Raw genomic sequence first — 19,507 nt, 5'->3', positions numbered from 1 at the left:
AACCTTTGAATAGGAAAAACTAAAATGCTTTGGCTTTTTTAAAAACCTTTTCTGGCGTTTTTTATGTATTATAAGTATTTGCAGGAGAGAATTAAGCTTGTAAACAAACCCACATATAAAAAAAAAATATGTTGTGTATTTATGGTGCTACCAGCTTAACCTTTTTTTCTGATTACTTTTTAGGAAATGGCACATTGATTGGGGCGTCAGCCAATGTTGTGTGTGCAGGCATCGCAGAGCAACATGGATATGGCTTTTCCTTTGTGGAGTTTTTCAAGTAAGCATCTCTCCTTTAACAGCTTGACCTTTAACCCTGTGTCAAAGAAGTTGCTTTTTATTTTGTTTGTCTGGGGAAGCTGGAGCTGGGGCGTCTGAAGGGTGTATAAACACACTGATGTCTGTCTGTTGTTGGAGTACAAACTGCAAACAATGTGAATCAACTGTACCAAAAAACAGATAATTCAAACTGAAATATTGAAACAACCAAGCCCCCCTACTGTTTATTTAAAAAACTTTTTTCATATTTTTGCTTTTTTTTTTTTTGACTATAATCCCTGATTAGAGCAAACGCAGCTTCTTAAGGCCTTTTTTTTAACGTTGGCTATCATCTGGCTACACTTTTATTGCTGAAGTGCAGATTCCCTCGCCCGAGTCTCGATTGTTCGCAGCACATTTGTAGTTATGTTGTACTCTTTTCATGATGATGGGTTGAACAGAAAACCCAAATAACTAAATAACCAAAAGCCAGGTTATGAAATAAGATAACTGGACTGGACTGGGCATTTTTTGTTGTGGCAGCCCACCATGATTGGTTATATTTTATAGGAAAACATGCATCATACCGGAGGACATATGTGCTTGTTGAGTGGTTTCCAAAATAAATATATAATGAAAGAAGTTCATAAGACACTGTTTGATTAAGATTACTTAAATATTAAATAACTGATATTATAATCTCAATGGTTATATAAAGACTGTCTTATCAAACACAAATAAAATTGTTGGAAAAGTCTGGCATTTTAAAGAGCAAAATGGAAAATATATAATAATAATTAACCAATTATTGAATATGCATTGATTTATTAGATAGATAAGGATAAGACATTTTTTTTTATAACAGTGTGACAACCTTGGATCGGCCTAAAAATGGAAGTCGACAAATGCCGTATATGCTTAATGGCCAATCCAGCCCTGGCTGTGAGATGAGTTTCTTTAAAATAAAACAGACTATTCAACCTTATTAACATGAACTAATGTAAGACTAATATCAAATAGACTTAAAGCAATATACTAATAGATTAACATATTACACAAAAAGGTAATGGGACTGATAGGGACAAATATTATTTTACATGAAACAAACCTATTAATAATACATTCTTTATCTTTAATTTCCCAATTGAGCCCAACAAGAAATTCTTGTCCGTATAAATGGAAATAATGACATTTTTAACTTACAGCCAATATTAATAATCTCTTAAAAACAAAACCCATCAACCCTTAGCCTGACGTAGTCCTACTCAATTCTAGTCAGAATATGAGTCTGATACTGCTCCATAGAGCTGTGATTATGGGGCGTGTTTCGAACGAACCAGGAAAAAAATGCCTCTGCACTCAATTGGATAGACCTACAACCAATAAGAGCAACGGAGTGCGTGACGTATGTTAAGCGACGCATAGTTGTTGTCAACAAAAATCAAAGCGTGCAGTTGCACGCCTAGAATAAGAAGATGAGCCTTGATCGCATTTCTCTGTTCCTCTTTTAAAATTAATTTGCTGTCGATATCTTCTAGAACAGACCTAATAGCAGAATCTACTCACCTCAACTCTCCAGCGGCAGCCATTGTTGTTGTCACCCATGCGCGCTTTGGTGACGTGGTTGATTATGTTACTGTTGATCATCTGTCCATCATCGTATAAAGCCCGCCCTGACAATTTGATTGGCCCGCCACATATTGTGCGAGCATACTCGCACTACTATTGAGCAATGCCAGACCAAACTTCCCGACCTCAAACGTTATGGGCGGGACTAAGTTCGGAATGGAACCCAGGCTACCCAACCCTTAACAAATGTTCCAAAATATCATGTGGATACAGATAATAGTATTCACATAATCACTTATGACTGATTCTTCATATCGTCACAGTTGGAGGAATTTCTACGAAAGTTTTGTGTCTTTAGTTGTGTTTAGAGGGCCAGAAAATCCTAAAGGTCCAGTTGTTAAGTGTGTGATCCCCAGCTTTTCAGTTCAAAAATCTCTTTAAATACTTTGTCTTACCAAAATCTAAGACAACGACATAGATTGTTAACAACTTAACACAGTTTGTGATTGATTGAGGTGTATCAACATGTCCATCTCAGGATACTGAATTCATACAATATCAGGGGAGATTAGAAAATACAGTATTTTTTTTAGGTTAACTTACAAATTACACCCTTTTATTACCAAGTACCAAATCACATTATATGCCCACGCATACAAAAATGACCAAAAAGCCATTTATCTTGCTTAAATAATGTGACATACACCAAGCTTCCCTCCTAATAATTTTGGTCGTTCTTTTTTAGCCTAAATAGAATTTCAGCACCGAGGGCAATGAGATGACATAAACAGATGTGGTGCCATCTGCTGGCAATACCACAGAACTATGAGAAAGTCAGATGAACTGAACAATAAGCACACATCGTGTGCAAGGCAGTGTTCATTGGAGTTGTTTAGTTGTAGTTTCCCATTTCAATATGTTTATTACTTCAAATGAAATATAAGAATACTATTATTTAAAACTCATATAAGATGTAGCCCCACAAAGTGGCTCGTCTGAGAGTCTTTTTTATCTCTACGGGATGCTATGAGCCAACATCTTACTAAGTATAACAATGCAGTTATCAGAGTATCTGAAATGCTCTCTAATCTTTTTATAAGTATTCAGCAATATTTTGTAGTCTCATCTAAGGTCATATTTCGTCATATTGTATTTTGTTTTTTTACCATCTAAAGCAGCTCTTTAACAGAACATGTGAGCTGTTACCTTTGGGGAGCAGTAGGCTCTGATTTTTCTCTCTCTGTTATACCACCTCCACTATGTAAGCAGCGCCTCCTTTGGGTTTATCTAAAGAGAGGTTTTCAGATTGCATCAGTACTTTCAAAGAGATCCCATCAAATGTAATTAAGTCTGAATACTGTATGAGCGCACACGGCAGAAAGGAGAATTTATAGACAAGGTGAACTGTGTTCCTCTGTGCTGCAGCGTTTTTATTTTTGTAAATCTGCCCTCTGTCCCGTCATGCTGTGCCTGTGATGAGGAAACGGCTATTGCTCAGCAGAAAAGGATCCTCTGTGGAGAGGTGACCTCTGTGTGTCTGAGAGTAATACCAGCTTACATTTCTTCCTCCATCCATCTTAACTGGACACTGGCTCCACAAGTGAGCTTTGACCTTGTGAAGCTTTATTTCCCATTGCTTCTGTGATGAAAATATATATATGGCCCTGATAGAAATAAGTAACAAGTTGTACAGCAAGAAATACAGTATGCTACAGATCAATAAAAAAAAAAACAGACTTTCCTTCAGAAGTGTGTAATGTTGCATACATCTATAAATCTACTCAGCTAAATATTTAATGTATTATAGCAACACTGCTGTATCTTCACACAAGGTGTGTTGCTTACAAACAGTAGTCCCAAAAATGATGAATTGTGCCACACAGATTTAAAAACATGGCATTTGCTGAAAGAATAACCTGCTTACAGCAGTAACTAATGCAAAACTCTACAAATATAAATGCTTCTGGATAAAATCCTGTAGTTATCTATGTTTTGCTTCCTACATTAATTGCATTATATTATAATACGTATATAAGATCTTTGAATGTTATTATAGTTGAATTTATAAATAGTGGGTGAGTAGGGTAAAAAAAATCCAGCTTTTTATAATACGTATTCCTTTTTTTGTTGCAACACAATACTTTCTAATGTAGTTTGTTTGTTGTTTTATATGAAGTTGTTATTGACTTTTAATTTTTCCTTTAAATTATTCCATATTCTCTTTCCAGCATTGTTTATGATCAGTAGCTACTCCCAAAAAAATGTTCTCCCAATTTTTTCCCCAAACTTTTTTCAATTTCAACATCACAACTCTTTAGATTTATGTCAGCATTATTTTCGTTTTGTTTTCAAATACCATGCATTTGTTTTATCTGTATTAAGTGATAATGTATTTGCATCAAACCAGACTGCAAGATGACACATGACGCATCACTGTGACCTGTACCCTCAGGTGGGATGGCCTTCCCTCTCTTCGAGAAGGCAGTGTCATTCAGTGTTGGGAAAGTTCTCTTTCTACGTGAAGTAGTTCAAAGTTCAGTTCACACATTTTAAAATGAACTAGTTCAGTTCATAGTTCATAATTCAAAATTTTGAACTAAGTTCACAGTTCCAAAAAATGAACTATTTCAGTTCTTTTTTTTTTTTTCATATATTGCTCAATTACTCCATAGCCTACTGTAGAACCACAGACAGCAATTATTTTATCAGTTGTAACACTGAAACTGTGCGTCAGATTTCATCTTCATATCCAGTTTTGAATCCTTATCCAACCAGGGTTTACATTAGCATTGAGGGGACAGCATTTCCCCATTGTTGCTTTAACGCTTTGTTGCTGTCCATTCACTTCACACTAGTAGCAGCTGCAGCTTTCACCCCTACAGTATATTCTCAAAAACATCAGGAAAAATGTACTGCTTGAATGGTCTTTTTTATGAGGAATTATTAAAAGAAAAACAGGAAAGTAGTCTTTAGGGTGCAAATGTTTTTTTAATTTTAATATTTTTTTTCAATTTGAAATTCCATTTCAGTACATGCTAAAAAGGAATCCTGGTAAATTATACCAGTCAGGTTTAACAAACAAGTTACATGAATAGTAAAACCCTCAAGAACATTTTACTAACAGAAACTGAGGGACCAGGCTGAGGTAGGAATTTAAGGTTACTGAAGTGCGGATGTTTTTACTGAAAGCCGGCGGGCAAAGTTTGCAGAGCAATGTAAGATTGTTGCCCTAATCCTCACCGACCACCTGGTCATAAAACTGTTTTAAGTGATCATACTGCTGCTTTTTCGCATCCACGGTCGCCTCCATGCTGCTGTGGCTTCCACGCTGCATTTTGTTTTGATGACGCACGCGGCTGTAGGCTACAACACTGGTAGCTGTTGTTGCCAGATTGGGTGTTTTTCCCGCTACATATTAAGGCCTGTTTACGGTGTGATTTAGCCGGGGTTTCGCCTGGAGGACTCTATAGAAATCTGGCAATCTATTGAACGGAGTTGAACTGAGAGAGCGTGCCGTTCACTGACACCAGAATGAACGAGTTCACAATAACGTTTATCAGGCAGTAATGCAGTACGTTCAGTTCACGTTCGCCCAAAATATGAACGAGTTCATGAACTTTCGTTCAATGAACGCGTTCAGGCACAACACTGGTGTCATTGGTACACTTTTATTTACAAGGCCCTTCTTGGATTACTGCCCTCTTACATTTGTACCTTACTTACAAAAAAGCATGGCTTCTTATGCCCTCAGATCCAACGATCAGCTGTTGCTCATTGTTCCTTTAACACGCACAGAACTAAGGAAAAAAGCCTTTAGCTACGCAGCCCCTTGTGCATGGAATTTTTTTACAAAAAAACTGGAGTTTTTTTTTTTTATCTTTAAATGCTTTTAACTTGAAAGTGAAAGAATTTGAAGCAGCCTCGGTGATCTGTAATAGTTTTACTTGATATGGTTTTTTTTTTATGTACCTCACATTTAAATTAATGTATCTGTTTCTTATGTAACTTTGCTTCCTCTTGGCCAGGACTCCCTTGAAAAAGAGGTTTTTAATCTCAATGGGATTTTTTTCTGGTTAAATAAAAAGATTGATAAACACATTTATTTGATTTAATAAAAAATATTTCCTTCAGAAAAAAAAATATAAATAATTACATATGTTATTTTCAGTATTTTGCAATATAATATGCAATCACATTATACCTATATTCACAAATCTTGTTTCTTTGGAAATGTTTTATATAAAATGTTTTATATATTTTAATATTTTTAACCCAATCACTTAATTTTAAAGGTTCTTTATTAACGTTTCTCTGAAATGAAAAGCTCAAAAGTAATTATTATTTACCTTCTTTCCTTTTCATGCGAAAAATAAATAGCCAGCTGACAATTAAAATAAACCAGACCAATAAGTTCCTGATGTGCAAATCACATTGAAAAAGCAAAAAGAAAATAAAACAACAAAAAGCAAAAAAGAGAAAGAAAAAAAACGAGAAACCCTGTCAGAAATTAAAACACAAAAACATATTAGATTACTCTGAAAAATAATCAGTAGATTGATTGATTACTATAATATTAGATAGGTAATAACTTATATCTGAGGTTTCTTTAAGTTATTTCAAATTATTTGATCTTATAAAGACTGCAGGAACAGTTTTTGATCCATCCCATAGGGAGCAGTGAGCTTCCAAACTGAGTAGCATGCGGGGAGAACTCTGGGGTTAAGATTCTTGCTCTGGGTCCGAAGGTGACAGTCTGAGTTCGGTCTGCTCTTCAACGACAAGGCCACCTTTCCTTCTTAAGACATTTTTAAAAGGGCTCTAAAAAAATTCCTTTTTTGGAGAAGATGATATAAAGAACCTGACTGAGGCATTTTAAAATGACTCTTGAAACTACCATCAGCCTGACAGGCTTGTTATCTTTTTCAGTTTCTCATTTTTGTACCAAAAATTGTTAGTTATTACCTAGGGAGAAAGAAGCCTTCTTTATTCAATGTAAAATGATGCAAGAAACTATTTTTTTTTCATTATTCAATTAGCAAAGTGGTTTGCACAGCTGAAAAGCAGGGCTCTTTCAGCTGCTCTTCAAGTTCAACTGTCGTCGTCGCCATAATCTCTACCTCACTGCCTGACTGACTACTGGCTACATCACCTATATCACTGTAGCAGGGGCGAAAATTCCAGGAGCCCCAAAGCCATTAATTTGCCGATGCTGATTGGCCAACTATTTATTAATTTTCCATACATAAATGTTAATTCTATATTGGTGTTTAACCACAAAAATAAAGTTTGTTTTGACCTTAGAAACAGCAGCCAAAAACATGTTGTCACTGTTAGCTAAAAAATATCAAATGATTAAATATACAAAAAACCCTGAGTGCTTTGCTGAGATTTCCCTCCCTTACTTTGCCAGACCTGCAACCTCTATTAATGGCTGTTTGGTAAAGTTGAGGCCTTTCAAAAGTCCAGGAAAGTTTAGCCCAGGCTGTGTTGGATCGGTCTGTGTTCAGACCTAGATGGAAGGCCTTTGTCTTTTCGGGTGCTCCCTGGTTCCAGACTCTGCTATCTCAAAGTCATCCCTATGAACTCAGAAAGTCTGTCTTGCAGAATCTGGTTATATAGCCAGCAGACCCACTTACGTTGAGCAGGAGTTAAAGAATGAAGATTCTTCCTGCCATTCAGGAGATCTTTCCAATGCGACTCACCTGGTAGAGAAAGTCAGGGAAAAAAAAAAAAAGATTTGTGAACAGATGCCTTTTGTCCCAAGCATAGAAGGGTGCAGCATTACTGTAACATTATTGCCTTATTCTACAGTCAGTTAAACGATATGTTTGTGTAAGTTAGCTTTTTGTTTTTTTTTTGTCCTCCAATACTGATCTGTGTCATAGACTAGAGGCAACCAGATTCCTGGCCCTGAGAGCAGCCATGTGTTCATCTAGGACATGGTACACATCCAAATGAGAAACCATCTGTAGCGCTGCAGTCTTAGGAGGGTACATTTTAAATTAAGGGTGCTAATTCAGGAATAAAAAGGGCCTCTGATCATTAGTGCATACAAAATCGGATTAGCTTTGGAAAATGTTATGCAATATCACCATAAACATTAGTTTTTCTTGCTTGAGAGTTTTTAATGAAATATATTTTTCTATGTCTGTGTTTAACAAGATGCTGTTCCAATCTTCCCATTAGCTTAACAGCTAAGTGTCCCACATTTCAATGCGACGTGCTGTTGGTTACTACTTTCTCCACGCTGACGTTCTATAGATGTAGAAGGTGAAATAGGTTAAAAAAAAGTAATTAAGTTTATTAATTGGAACATTATTTATATTTAAACAAGACTGAACCTGAGATGCAATGTGACACAATTTGGCACTCAGATTAATATTTTTAATCACTCTTTGCCTTTAATTAACCAGTTTTACATTGATGAGAACTTTGATGGCTACTCTGATAATTCTGCCATCAAGACAAGGTCCTCTTAAAGCCTCCCTTTGCAGTGAAAACTGTTTGTAAAATAAGTAATAGTGAATCATAATCCTAATTTCTAAATTAGATTATTTATGTATTGAGAGAAACAGTTAACAGTTATTTGGCCTCATCTGAAAAGTAAAAATATTTTGTTTTGTACTGTGAAGGTGTGAATACTTTTAGAGATAAACGACAGCAGTCATCTGCTTGTGCATGACATGTTTAAATTGATAGAAAATGGCTCATAGCCAGGTTTGAGCCTAAGATGATAAAATAAAAAATCAACCTTTACAGGTGCTGGTCATAAAATTAGAATATCATGAAAAAGTAGATTGATTTCAGTAATTCCATTTAAAAAGTGAAACTTGTATATTATATTCATACATTACATACAAACTCATATATTTCAGATGTTTATTTTGTTTAATTTTGATGATTACAAATGACAACAAATGAAAATCTCAAATTCATCATATCAGAAAATTAGAATATTGTGAAAAGGTTCAAAATTGATGGCCCCTGGTGCCACACTCTAATCAGCTAATTAACTCAAACCACCTGCAAAAGCCTTTAAATGGTCTTTCAGTCTAGTTCTATAGGCTACACAATCATGGGGAAGACTGCTGACTTGACAGTTGTCCAAAAGACGACCATCGACACCTTGCACAAGGAGGGCAAGACACAAAAGGTCATCGCTAAAGAGGCTGGCTGTTCACAGAGCTCAGTGTCCAAGCACATTAATAGAGAAGCGAAGGGAAGGAAAAGATGTGGTCGAAAAAAGTGTACAAGCAAGAGAGATAACCGCACCCTGGAGAGGATTGTGAAACAAAACCCATTCAAAAATGTGGGGGAGATTCACAAAGAGTGGACTGCAGCTGGAGTGAGTGCTTCAAGAACCACCACACACAGACGTATGAAAGACATGGGTTTCTGCTGTCGCATTCCTTGTGTCAAGCCACTCTTGAACCACAGACAGCGTCAGAAGCGTCTTGCCTGGGCTAAAGAGAAACAGGACTGGACTGCTGGTGAGTGGTCCAAAGTCATGTTCTCTGATGAAAGTAAATTTTGCATTTCCTTTGGAAATCAAGGTCACAGAGTCTGGAGGAAAAGAAGAGAGGCACTTCATCCACGTTGCTTGAAGTCCAGTGTAAAGTTTCCACAGTCAGTGATGGTTTGGGGTGCCATGTCATCTGCTGGTGTTGGTCCATTGTGTTTTCTGAGGTCCAGGGTCAACGCAGCCACATACCAGGAAGTTTTAGAGCACTTCATGCTTCCTGCAGCTGACCAACTTTTTGGAGATGCAGATTTCATTTTCCAACAGGACTTGGCACCTGCACACAGTGCCAAAGCTACCAGTACCTGGTTGAAGGACCATGGTATCCCTGTTCTTAATTGGCCAGCAAACTCTCCTGACCTTAACCCCATAGAAAATCTATGGGGTATTGTGAAGAAGAAGATGCAATACACCAGACCCAACAATTCAAAAGAGCTAAAAGCCACTATTAGAGCAACCTGGGCTATCATAACACCTGAGCAGTGCCACAGACTGATCGACTCCATGCCACGCCGCATTGCTGCAGTAATACAGGCCAAAGGAGGCCCAACTAAATACTGAGTGCTGTACATGCTCATACTTTTCATGTTCATACTTTTCAGTTGGCCAACATTTCTATAAATCCTTTGTTTTTATTGGTCTTCAGTAATATTCTAATTTTCTGATATGATGAATTTGAGATTTTCATTTGTTGTCATTTGTAATCATCAAAATTAAACAAAATAAACATCTGAAATATATGAGTTTGTATGTAATGTATGAATATAATATACAAGTTTCACTTTTTAAATGGAATTACTGAAATCAATCTACTTTTTCATGATATTCTAATTTTATGACCAGCACCTGTATGTGAAGAGCAGCATAAACTGAGCAGCTAAGGTAAAGTTTAGTTGATGTCAGCCATTTGATGGAAGGTCCAGTTCAAAGACAGCACTCAACAAATCAATTCAGTCTCATCCACTGATTTCACCTCACCACATTAAATCCAATCCTTTTTATTTTGTAATTTCGAATGTTTTAATAAAGTGTAAATAATGTGTGTGTCGTGATTTTTCAAAGTTCAGACCCAAATGCAGAAAACCGAACAGGGAGACCAGGGAAAAGGTTTAATAGGCTTTATTGAAGAGGTAAAACAGAGGGAGAAGTGTTGCTCTGAACACTGAAGTGTGAGGGGGAGACACAGCGGTTAGTTCAGGCTCGGTGGGGAATTTGACTCGTGAACTTGTAGAAGAGGAGTTGGTTGCTGACTCACGTTTCCAGAGAAGTTGTTGAATCCTTGACTCCTGTCTGTGTGCTGTAGTTCCAGTGTTTGTCTGATTCGGTGGAGGGCAGAACAGGGTTTACCCAGAATGCAATTGTTAGTTGGTGAACGGAGAAACTGACTGCCACTCAGATTTCCTGTGGTACTTGAACGGGTCGTAGTGGAGAATAATCCCTTTCTCAGTGTGAAGCTCAAACGATCTCTTGGGGAAAGTGGATCCAAACCTCTTGTTTGAACCCCAGCTCAGTTTGAAGCTCAGTTGATCCTTCCAGGGAGAGAAGGTCCGAGAAATCCAGTTTGCAGAATGACTTCCTGCCGAGAGGCAAAGACAAAAACAAAGTTAAACTCAGGTTGACAAAAACTCAGCAAAACTCAGCTTGGCTAGAGTACCCTAAACTGGCAAACACTCTGGCAGTCAGCAGCTTAAGCGTGCTCCGTTTAACGAGGAAACCATCAACAGGTGTGTGAGGAGGCGGACCAGAACCAGGCGCCTCCTGTTGGATGAAGGGAGACAAACACAGAAACACAAACACAAAGACAAGAGTCCTGACAGTGTGTTCTCTATGCTCTGGGTCTTTTCTCTGTAATGGTGTTTGCTGAACGGAGAGGACGTCCTCAAATAGAAGAGAAACAGTCTATTGGTTTGGCTCAAATGAATCACTCAAGCTAAGCTAAGATGATAGTCATGTTTAAGTGTAATGAAATTAAAACAATTGTTTTCAAACCTGCTCATCAAGTAGGAGCATGAAGAAATCAAAAATAAGAAGGGCAGAGGGCCTTGAGTACCAGGACTAAAAACCACTGAGTAAGACCACAGGTATTCAACCTGTTGGCCCAGCAGGGCCACGTCTGGATTTTTATCCACCTTGGTACAGCTCCAGATGAAACTGACCAAAACGTCTGTAAGGACAAGCAATATTTTGAATATAAAGTTGAAAGAAAAAGATAAGAACATTTTATCATGGTGTTAGCGCTGATGGCTGGCTTAATTGCTCATTTCATTCACCTGTCTCACTCAGTCTGGTTTCTCATCACTGCTCATCTGATCCACCTGCTCCTGCCTCATTTTAAGATGCCTAGTCCCAGCCATCAGTGCCAGATTATTTTTTAGCCTTTGGTGTGAGAGCTTTCTAGAATTTCTAATAGTGTTCTGATTCCCTGATCCTGACCCTTTTTCCTTTTGGACCTTTGACCCTGCCTGCTCCCGTTCTGATGTTTTTGCCTGACCTATATCTTCGTTAGATTCTACTGTGGGCTTAACCTGGATCTGCCTCTTTATTCATAAAATCTGTTACATTTGGCATTTTTGAAGGAGTTTTGAGTGACCGTTGTACTTCCTGTTGCCTCTCACAGGCTGGGGTTCCCGATGATGGTGATGACATGCATGATCGCCATGTGCTACCTCCTGGCCACCCACATCGGACTGGGATGGAACATGTAGAGACCACCAGCCAAAGAAACACAGTGTGTTGTTATGCATGTGTCTGTACGTGTATGTGACCACTCCTCTATGAGTTGCAGCTCACTGTAAATGTGACATGTAAGCTGACTGACCAATCAGATTACGAGCAGAACATGAGGCAATTCAGCCTTGTTTTTTTAAAGCGTGGGAAAGTGGGATGTGTGGACCATCAGGGACATATTTACATGTGTTCTGAACAAAGGCTGACTCGAGTGCATGATTCTTGGCTTTAAATATGTGGCTTCTCTTCATCGCTGTTTACATGGTGCTATGGCCTCAGAGGGAGCAACAACTGTTCTGAAATCTGAGACGCCTGTTTACAAAACACATCAAATTATCACTTCAGCCATTTATTACAATCCTTTCATTAAAGATTACAATTAGAGACTGTGGATTAATTATTATACACCAACCTAAACATGTTCAGCTCTAACATAATTACCCAGTGAAAGGGATTTTATACCAGTTTATGTCTGTATTCCACTGTTGGATCCCAGGGTTTTTTTAACCAGTAATTTAGGAAATCTGTACTGAATTTTACAGACTTTTCTAACTGATAATTCTCTGGTTAAGTCTAGTCAGTCATTTTAAATACTGTATAATCATTAATGACCATGTAGTATCACACAGGGCTGTCACCGTCCTTTAAAGTGTTAGTTGTTGTTTCCTGTGTTCATTGTACGGCACAACAACATGAATTTCCTCTGTTTTCACCAAATAAATATTTCAGAGACGGAGAAACATGAGCAATAAACTTTTTTATATCTCTGGATTGTATTTTAATCAATGGTATTTTATTCACAACACATAAATCATAAACATGCTTCTTGACTTAAAATGAACGTCAATCTGGTCATAGCAAAAGTTCATTACAAATGAATTTGTTGTTTGATGTTTTTTCTTACATCGATACATTTCTTTTTACAGCACGACTGTATTTCCTATTCTTCTCACCATAAAATAAACACTCTTGGTTAAAACAAACAGAAAAACCTCTCATGACTAGCCTGAAGAAATGTCTGAAGAAACGGTACATTTTCATTAAGTCTGTATATGAAACAAAACAAAAAAAACTAACTCCCTATTGAAGGTTTTAAAAGCTCTGTGTTTCAACACTGGCCTGACTGTGACCAAAATGACAAATAATTGGCTGTTGTAAAAATTTGAAAAAGTTGTAATTCAGGTAAATGTTTGCACTATTTGTGAGCACCTTTGTTACCATGTTTTACCCATTTTTAAACCTGCACTGTTTTCTAACAACTTTACAAAGATTCTCATATTTATTATTGTAAATAGTAGTTAATTTAAGAACTTAAAAGTTGTAATTTCCTGCCCTTCAGCACTTAAAAGTGTCTCTAAAATAGTTTCCCCCCAAAACAAGTAACTACCCCCCCTCACTTCAAGTTTTCACCACATGGATGAAAGGAAAGAGAAACCCTTCATACAAGATATCATGTTCATTTGGACTGGTAACTGCAGTAAGTAAAAAGAAAAATGGGTCAATAGATCACTCCAACAACAAACTGCCATTGGAGAGATGCAGGGGAAAATTTAGGGAGATTAATTGTTCATTTTATTCATAAAAACGTATCTGCCTGTCTATCCCAAAAGCTTGTCCTCGTCCCTCAGCTTTGGGGTGTTTATTTCTTTAAAGCCCGTTGTCTAATTTCAACAGCCAGAACTGAGCAGAACTCGGTTTCCCTGACTGCAACATATTTTATGCACTTTTTTTTGCATAGCATGATCATTGTGAATATTAAAGTGCTCGCTCCAATCTTTCGATGTTGACCAAAAATTACTGCATATTTATTTGGTACATTTCATATAGAAATTTCTGTTTTTGTCCAAAAGAAACTTGATCTGTTAAAAAAAAAAGCTTGCTTCAAAAAACATGTCAGGTCACCATCTAATCTATATGTTCGCACCTTTAGGCTTTTATCTGGGCATTCTCTAAGGATTTTTCATGTTAGGAAACGGTGGATTGTGATTTATTAGAATTACACGATTTTGTGGTTTTCCTGACTCAAAACTATATTTGCTTTTCAAACTTAAATCAGATTACAGACTTGTGGTTATTGCCATTCCACTGTTTTGTGGGCACAAATGCATTATTTATGGAATTCTACCAACTAAATTGCATCTGAACAAATCATAGCCTCCTTTATCCTCAGGAAGAGACATCTTTTCTTACATGGCTTGAAGAACTTATTAGGGAAATATTTGCACAGGAATATTAAATTCCCTGATTGCATGCTATGATTGAAACTGCTGCTGGCTTTGTCTAATAATACTTGGGGCATTTATTTTGGATTTCCATACGTTTTTTGAGCAATTTTATTTTCTTTTGTTTTGTTTTATTCCTTAGATGTTGTAATAGAATGACCAGACTGGAATTACCTTAAATCCCTAAAACTCTGAATTTATTATTTATTAACCAGTGTAAATAAACTAAAATAGTAACAAAATAGATACCAGATAAACACAAGAATCGTTGCCATGGTTGCAACTTTAGACTTTTTTTTTTCTCTGTACATTCATACCCTAATTAAAGTGGGTCAAAACTAATAATAGGTATATATAGACCAGCAGCTTTAGACTGCTTATAGGAAAGCTGTCCCATTCTTGTTCTTAAACTAATTTTTTGGGCGTTAAAAGGTGTTGTTAGGTCCTGTTAGTGAGCCATACTTGTGGATAACAGATCAATGTCTGGTGGCTCCTGAAGGAATTTCATGTTCCAATGAGGCTTTATTTCCTGGGAGGCATTTTGCCCTGAAAAGAGGAAAACCTCAGTTTCTTATTAATTTGACAACTGAGCAAACCGATTTTACATGAATTGTGTTATATAACGAGAGTTGCAAATTCTATTTCATTAATTTTATTCAGTCTTACTTACTTTATTCAGGCTTACTCCTTACATAAACACTTGAAGTTCTAAACATTGCAATCCTAAAGCATCCAAGGTTTTGGGGAAATGTATAACTATTTATAGCAATATTAGGTATTGCAATATAACCTTTGCACAAAAAGGTTAGTGTTTGTTAAATTATTTTCTTTGCTTTAAAGATAATTCATGGCAGTAACTTTTGCACTTTGACTATACACTTAAATAACCAGCTATATACAAGTTCCAGAGAACACATATATATGGATTGAGCAGCAGAGATGAGTAACTGGGGTGTAGCAGTGCTTTAAGTGGAAAAAATACGTCAGTTTTCAAATTAATTTTAAATGAACAAAGCAAAGGTAATCTTTTATCATACAGATCTACTGTATGTATGCAAAAGAATTGTCACATGGGGAAAACAAATTGTTTTCAACATTAATCTGTACCATTCTGTTGTTTTTTTTAAATTTGCTTCAACACAGTCATCATCTGGGGAAGTATATGCATCATTGTTGATAATAAATTAGTTTTAATTAGATTTTAATCCCTCCTTTTATTTACTGCAGCTGTTTCTTAAAGAATAATATTTAGAAGAAATTTCAGAGAAATTACAGAGAAATTAACAGACAAAAATTACTATTATCTATTATTGTTCATTTTAATGTGAATGGGGGACCACATGGTATTTGCGCTCAGGACTCCCAAATAACTAGCATTCTATCTGATCTTACAGCTTTTTCTGAAAATATGAGGTGAACCTGGTATTAGGTTAAACTGAATGATGGCAGGCAGAGAAGTCATGACCAGATTCAGAAGCCAATAAAAACTGTTTGTGCCTTTCATGTGAACACAGGAAAGGCAGGTAGTGGACTCATGCAGGTAAAAATACAATCTGGAGGAGAATGAATGTGAGAAGAAAACACTAATATGCAAGGATTACAGCTGGGAGGAATGAGGATGATTAGGTTTGGTCTCTGCTCTTCTAATTACTAGAAGCAGAGCATAGAGTGGCAAGCAAAAACATCCAAAACAGATGCAGGCTGCAGGACACATGTTGAATTCTGCAGCTCAAACCCTGATACATGTAACTTTTAACTGTGGTCATTTTTTAAAGAAAATAAACCATATTTCCAAATGTAGGGAATTTTCTGCCAAAAAGCTGTTTTTCCAACAGAAAATAGAAAAATCCAAAACATCCTACTTATTTTGCAAATCACTGATTAAAGGAATAGTACACCCAAAACATGATTAGCCTTCATTTTCTACTCACCCCCATGCTGAACAACACTCTGGAGTACTTTTTTGATATCTCAAATGCATCTGGAGATCTGGGAGGCTTCTTGCTGTCTGCTGACATTCAAATAATGGAGGTCTATTGTGCCCGAGACAGAAAGGTCCATAAAAGTCCACAAAAACGTGTCAATATTCCTCCATACTGCTTGTCCAATGTATTCCAAGTGTCCTGAGTGGGTAGCATCCAGAATTTACGCGAAACAAAGTCATTTAGAATGTTTTTAGAGCATAAACAGTAGTGTATAGGATTTCCTGAAAGCGCGCACATGCGCGTTCACGAAGCTACGGAAGCCGGCAGACCAAACCAGATGAAAGTGCGCATTCAGCTCGGCAAAGAACTCATGCTCTTCCTCAACACTGAAATCCTCAGACATTTTTCTTTTGTTGTTTCTTTCTTTGCACAGGTAAACAGCACATTTCTTCTTCTACGCTTGCATTATTGGCAGAGCAGACGCTGAATGCGCACTTTCATCTGGTTTGGTCTGCCGGCTTCCGTAGCGTCGTGAGCGCGCATGTGCGCGCTTTCAGGAAATCCTATACACTACTGTTTATGCTCTAAAAACATTCTAAATGACTTCGTTTCGAGTAAATTCTGGATGCTACCCACTCAGGACACTTGGAATACATTGGACGAGCAGTATGGAGGAATATTGACACGTTTTTGTGGACTTTTATGGACCTTTCTGACTCGGGCACCATAGACCTCCATTATTTGAATGTCAGCAGACAGCAAGAAGCCTCCCAGATCTCCAGATGCATTTAAGATATCAAAAAAGTACTCCAGAGTGTTGTTCAGCATGGGGGTGAGTAGAAAATGAAGGCTAATCATGTTTTGGGTGTACTATTCCTTTAAAACAGTATGGCAATAATTATATGCTGATGAAGGTTCTCAGTCATCCAGGTCATAGTCATTCCGTAAAAATTCAAAAAATATCCACTGGACTTGGTTTTCAAGATTTGAAAACCAAGTCCAGTGGATATTTTTTGAATTTTTACGGAATGGCAATAATTATAGCATTTCCTTGACTGACAAGCTGGGTTTGGTTTGTTTATTTTTGTTTTACAAGCCAAAAATAAACTTAGTAAACAATATTTAGTAAGCCACGTACACCTGCCTAACCTTATTTTAAAAAGTTTTTGCCCACTAAATCTTATAACCATTTGAAGGCAACTGCTGCAATCAAACATTCAATAAAAAACTGAAACATGAAAATGCTTCATCATCAAGGTTTTTATTACAGTTTTAACATATTTGCATGAAATCCTTAAGAGTAGATTATAGAAGACAGAATATAGAATATGGCCAGAAACTTTTCTCCAAAAACAAAATGGTTGCTTTTGCCAAGTGTTGCACATGAACACAACTCTTTGCAAATCTCTAACAATACAACGCCAGCTTGTTGGCTCGGCTGTTTTTTCTCTAAACTAAATAAGCCGCTTGCATTATGGTGGCCTAATTAAATTAGTGGTTATTAATTAAACAAAGCAGGCAAGACTAATGTTTTGGTAAACAACATGCAGACATGTTGAATGTCATCAGATTAAGGTGCAAACGTAATGATCTTTTGGCTGTTAACAACTATGACGATGTAAATGTTGATAACGATGCTGCAGCACAAACAGGATGTTAGGTCTATACCTGACTCAACTGATGCCGGCATTTCCACAAGTATGCACTCTGCTGGCTGGTGAAACTCAGGAAGCATCTCTCACATCACATATTCAACTCAGACATGTTGGGATGGTTGGTTTTTGCATATTTATTTCAATAAAACATTACTTCACATGCATATAAATTCAATTATTTGAAGCACAACTATTGAAAGTCATAAAAATCTCTTTAAAACTGAAAAATTATTTTGTCAGTTTAGTAACTACTTATGATTAATCTATGACTTCCCTACTTACATGACAAAAAGCTGAACATTTCATCTAACTCCCACTCAGAGAGAAGGGTATTAAAAGGGAGGTACAAAAAAAATTATCCTTAGCTATCCTTAGGAACGATAAACCAAAATCATCAAATCTCAGCAGCTTTTTTTTGTTATGTTTATCTTTGTGACACTAGGGACCTTTATTTATTATTAAAGCAAGGTCATGTAGCAAGGATCTCTCCAGCTCCACCTTGGAAGCATTTATATATTCTAATCGAATGCAGGTAAGTCTTTTTTTCTTTTCCTCCCATCAAAATTATAAACATTAGCGCTTTGTTAAACCCTACTGGGACCTTGACTAAAAGGTTTTTGTTTGGATCCATGACACTAATGAAGCAATCTTAGTGTCCTGCAACCAGAAGTGCATATTGGTGCATAAAGAATGAATATGTGGGTTAGTTGGGGCTAGTTTCCTGAGGATAATCAGCATAACAGTTTAGAGTCATCCAGGTTTTATGTCTTAAAGACATGAAAACCTAAATGACTTAACTTTATGCTCCTGAATGCGGACAAAACAGAAGCTATAGTCTTTGGACCAGAGTCTTTGAAAAAGAACCTGATTAGTCAGTCATTTCATTTGGATGAGGTTAAAATAAATTCAGATGATAAAAAAAGAAATTGTTGTGATATTTTTTAATCAGGAACTGTCATTTAAATCCCATATCAAAGAGGTTTCTACAATTTCCTTCTTTCATCTGCGCAAAATTGTAAAAAAATGTAAACATCCTTTTCAGCGGTGATGCTGAGAAACTAGTTTACGCATTTGTTACTTCAAGGATGGACTATTATAAATCTTTACTATCAGGAAGTTCAAAAACTTTAGTTAAAAGCCTTTCAGCTGATCCAAAATGCTGCAGCCAGAGTTCTGATGAAAATTAAAAAGAGAGATCATATCTCTCCTATCCTAGATTCTCTTCATTGGCTTCCTGTTAAATCAATAATATAATTTAAAATCCTTCTCACATATAAAGCTTTAAATGGCCAAGCTCCATCTTAGATCAGAGAAAGGTTTACAAGTGGTTCCTAGAATTTCTAAAAGTAGAATGGGAGGCAGATCTTTTAGTTATCAGGCTCATCTCCTGTGAAACCAACTACCAGTTTAGTCTGTGAAGCAGACACCCTGTCTACAGTACTTTTAAGGGTAGGCTTAAAACTTTCCTACCTGATAAAGCTTATAGTTAAAGGGGCTCAGGTTATCCTGAGCTATCTCTATAGTTATGCTTCAATAGGCTTGGACTGCTGGAGGACATAGGGCCTGCGTTTCAGTGTAGTCCTGTTTCTCTGACTGTGACTGGCTGGATGTGCTCCTTTTCATCCTCTGACAAGG

At 36.9% G+C, this 19,507-nt stretch overlaps 1 protein-coding gene across 1 annotated transcript in view; it reads left to right on the top strand.

The window, feature by feature from the left end:
- oca2 (oculocutaneous albinism II) overlaps positions 1 to 12,852 on the top strand; it is a 70,000-nt gene extending 57,148 nt beyond the window's left edge. The window contains exons 21-22 of the mRNA XM_038269236.1: positions 184 to 277; positions 11,961 to 12,852. Of these exons, the coding sequence (XP_038125164.1) occupies positions 184 to 277; positions 11,961 to 12,048 (182 nt within the window). The 3' untranslated portion in view covers positions 12,049 to 12,852. The remainder of the gene's footprint in view (positions 1 to 183; positions 278 to 11,960) is intronic.
- Positions 12,853 to 19,507: the final 6,655 nt, after the last annotated feature.

Source organism: Cyprinodon tularosa, unplaced genomic scaffold (genome assembly GCF_016077235.1).
Source record: "Cyprinodon tularosa strain WSP-4 unplaced genomic scaffold, ASM1607723v1 ctg725, whole genome shotgun sequence".
In the NCBI taxonomy this organism is placed as follows: domain Eukaryota; kingdom Metazoa; phylum Chordata; class Actinopteri; order Cyprinodontiformes; family Cyprinodontidae; genus Cyprinodon; species Cyprinodon tularosa.
Note: the sequence above shows the minus strand (reverse complement) of the source record. Positions and strands in the feature narration are given on the sequence as shown.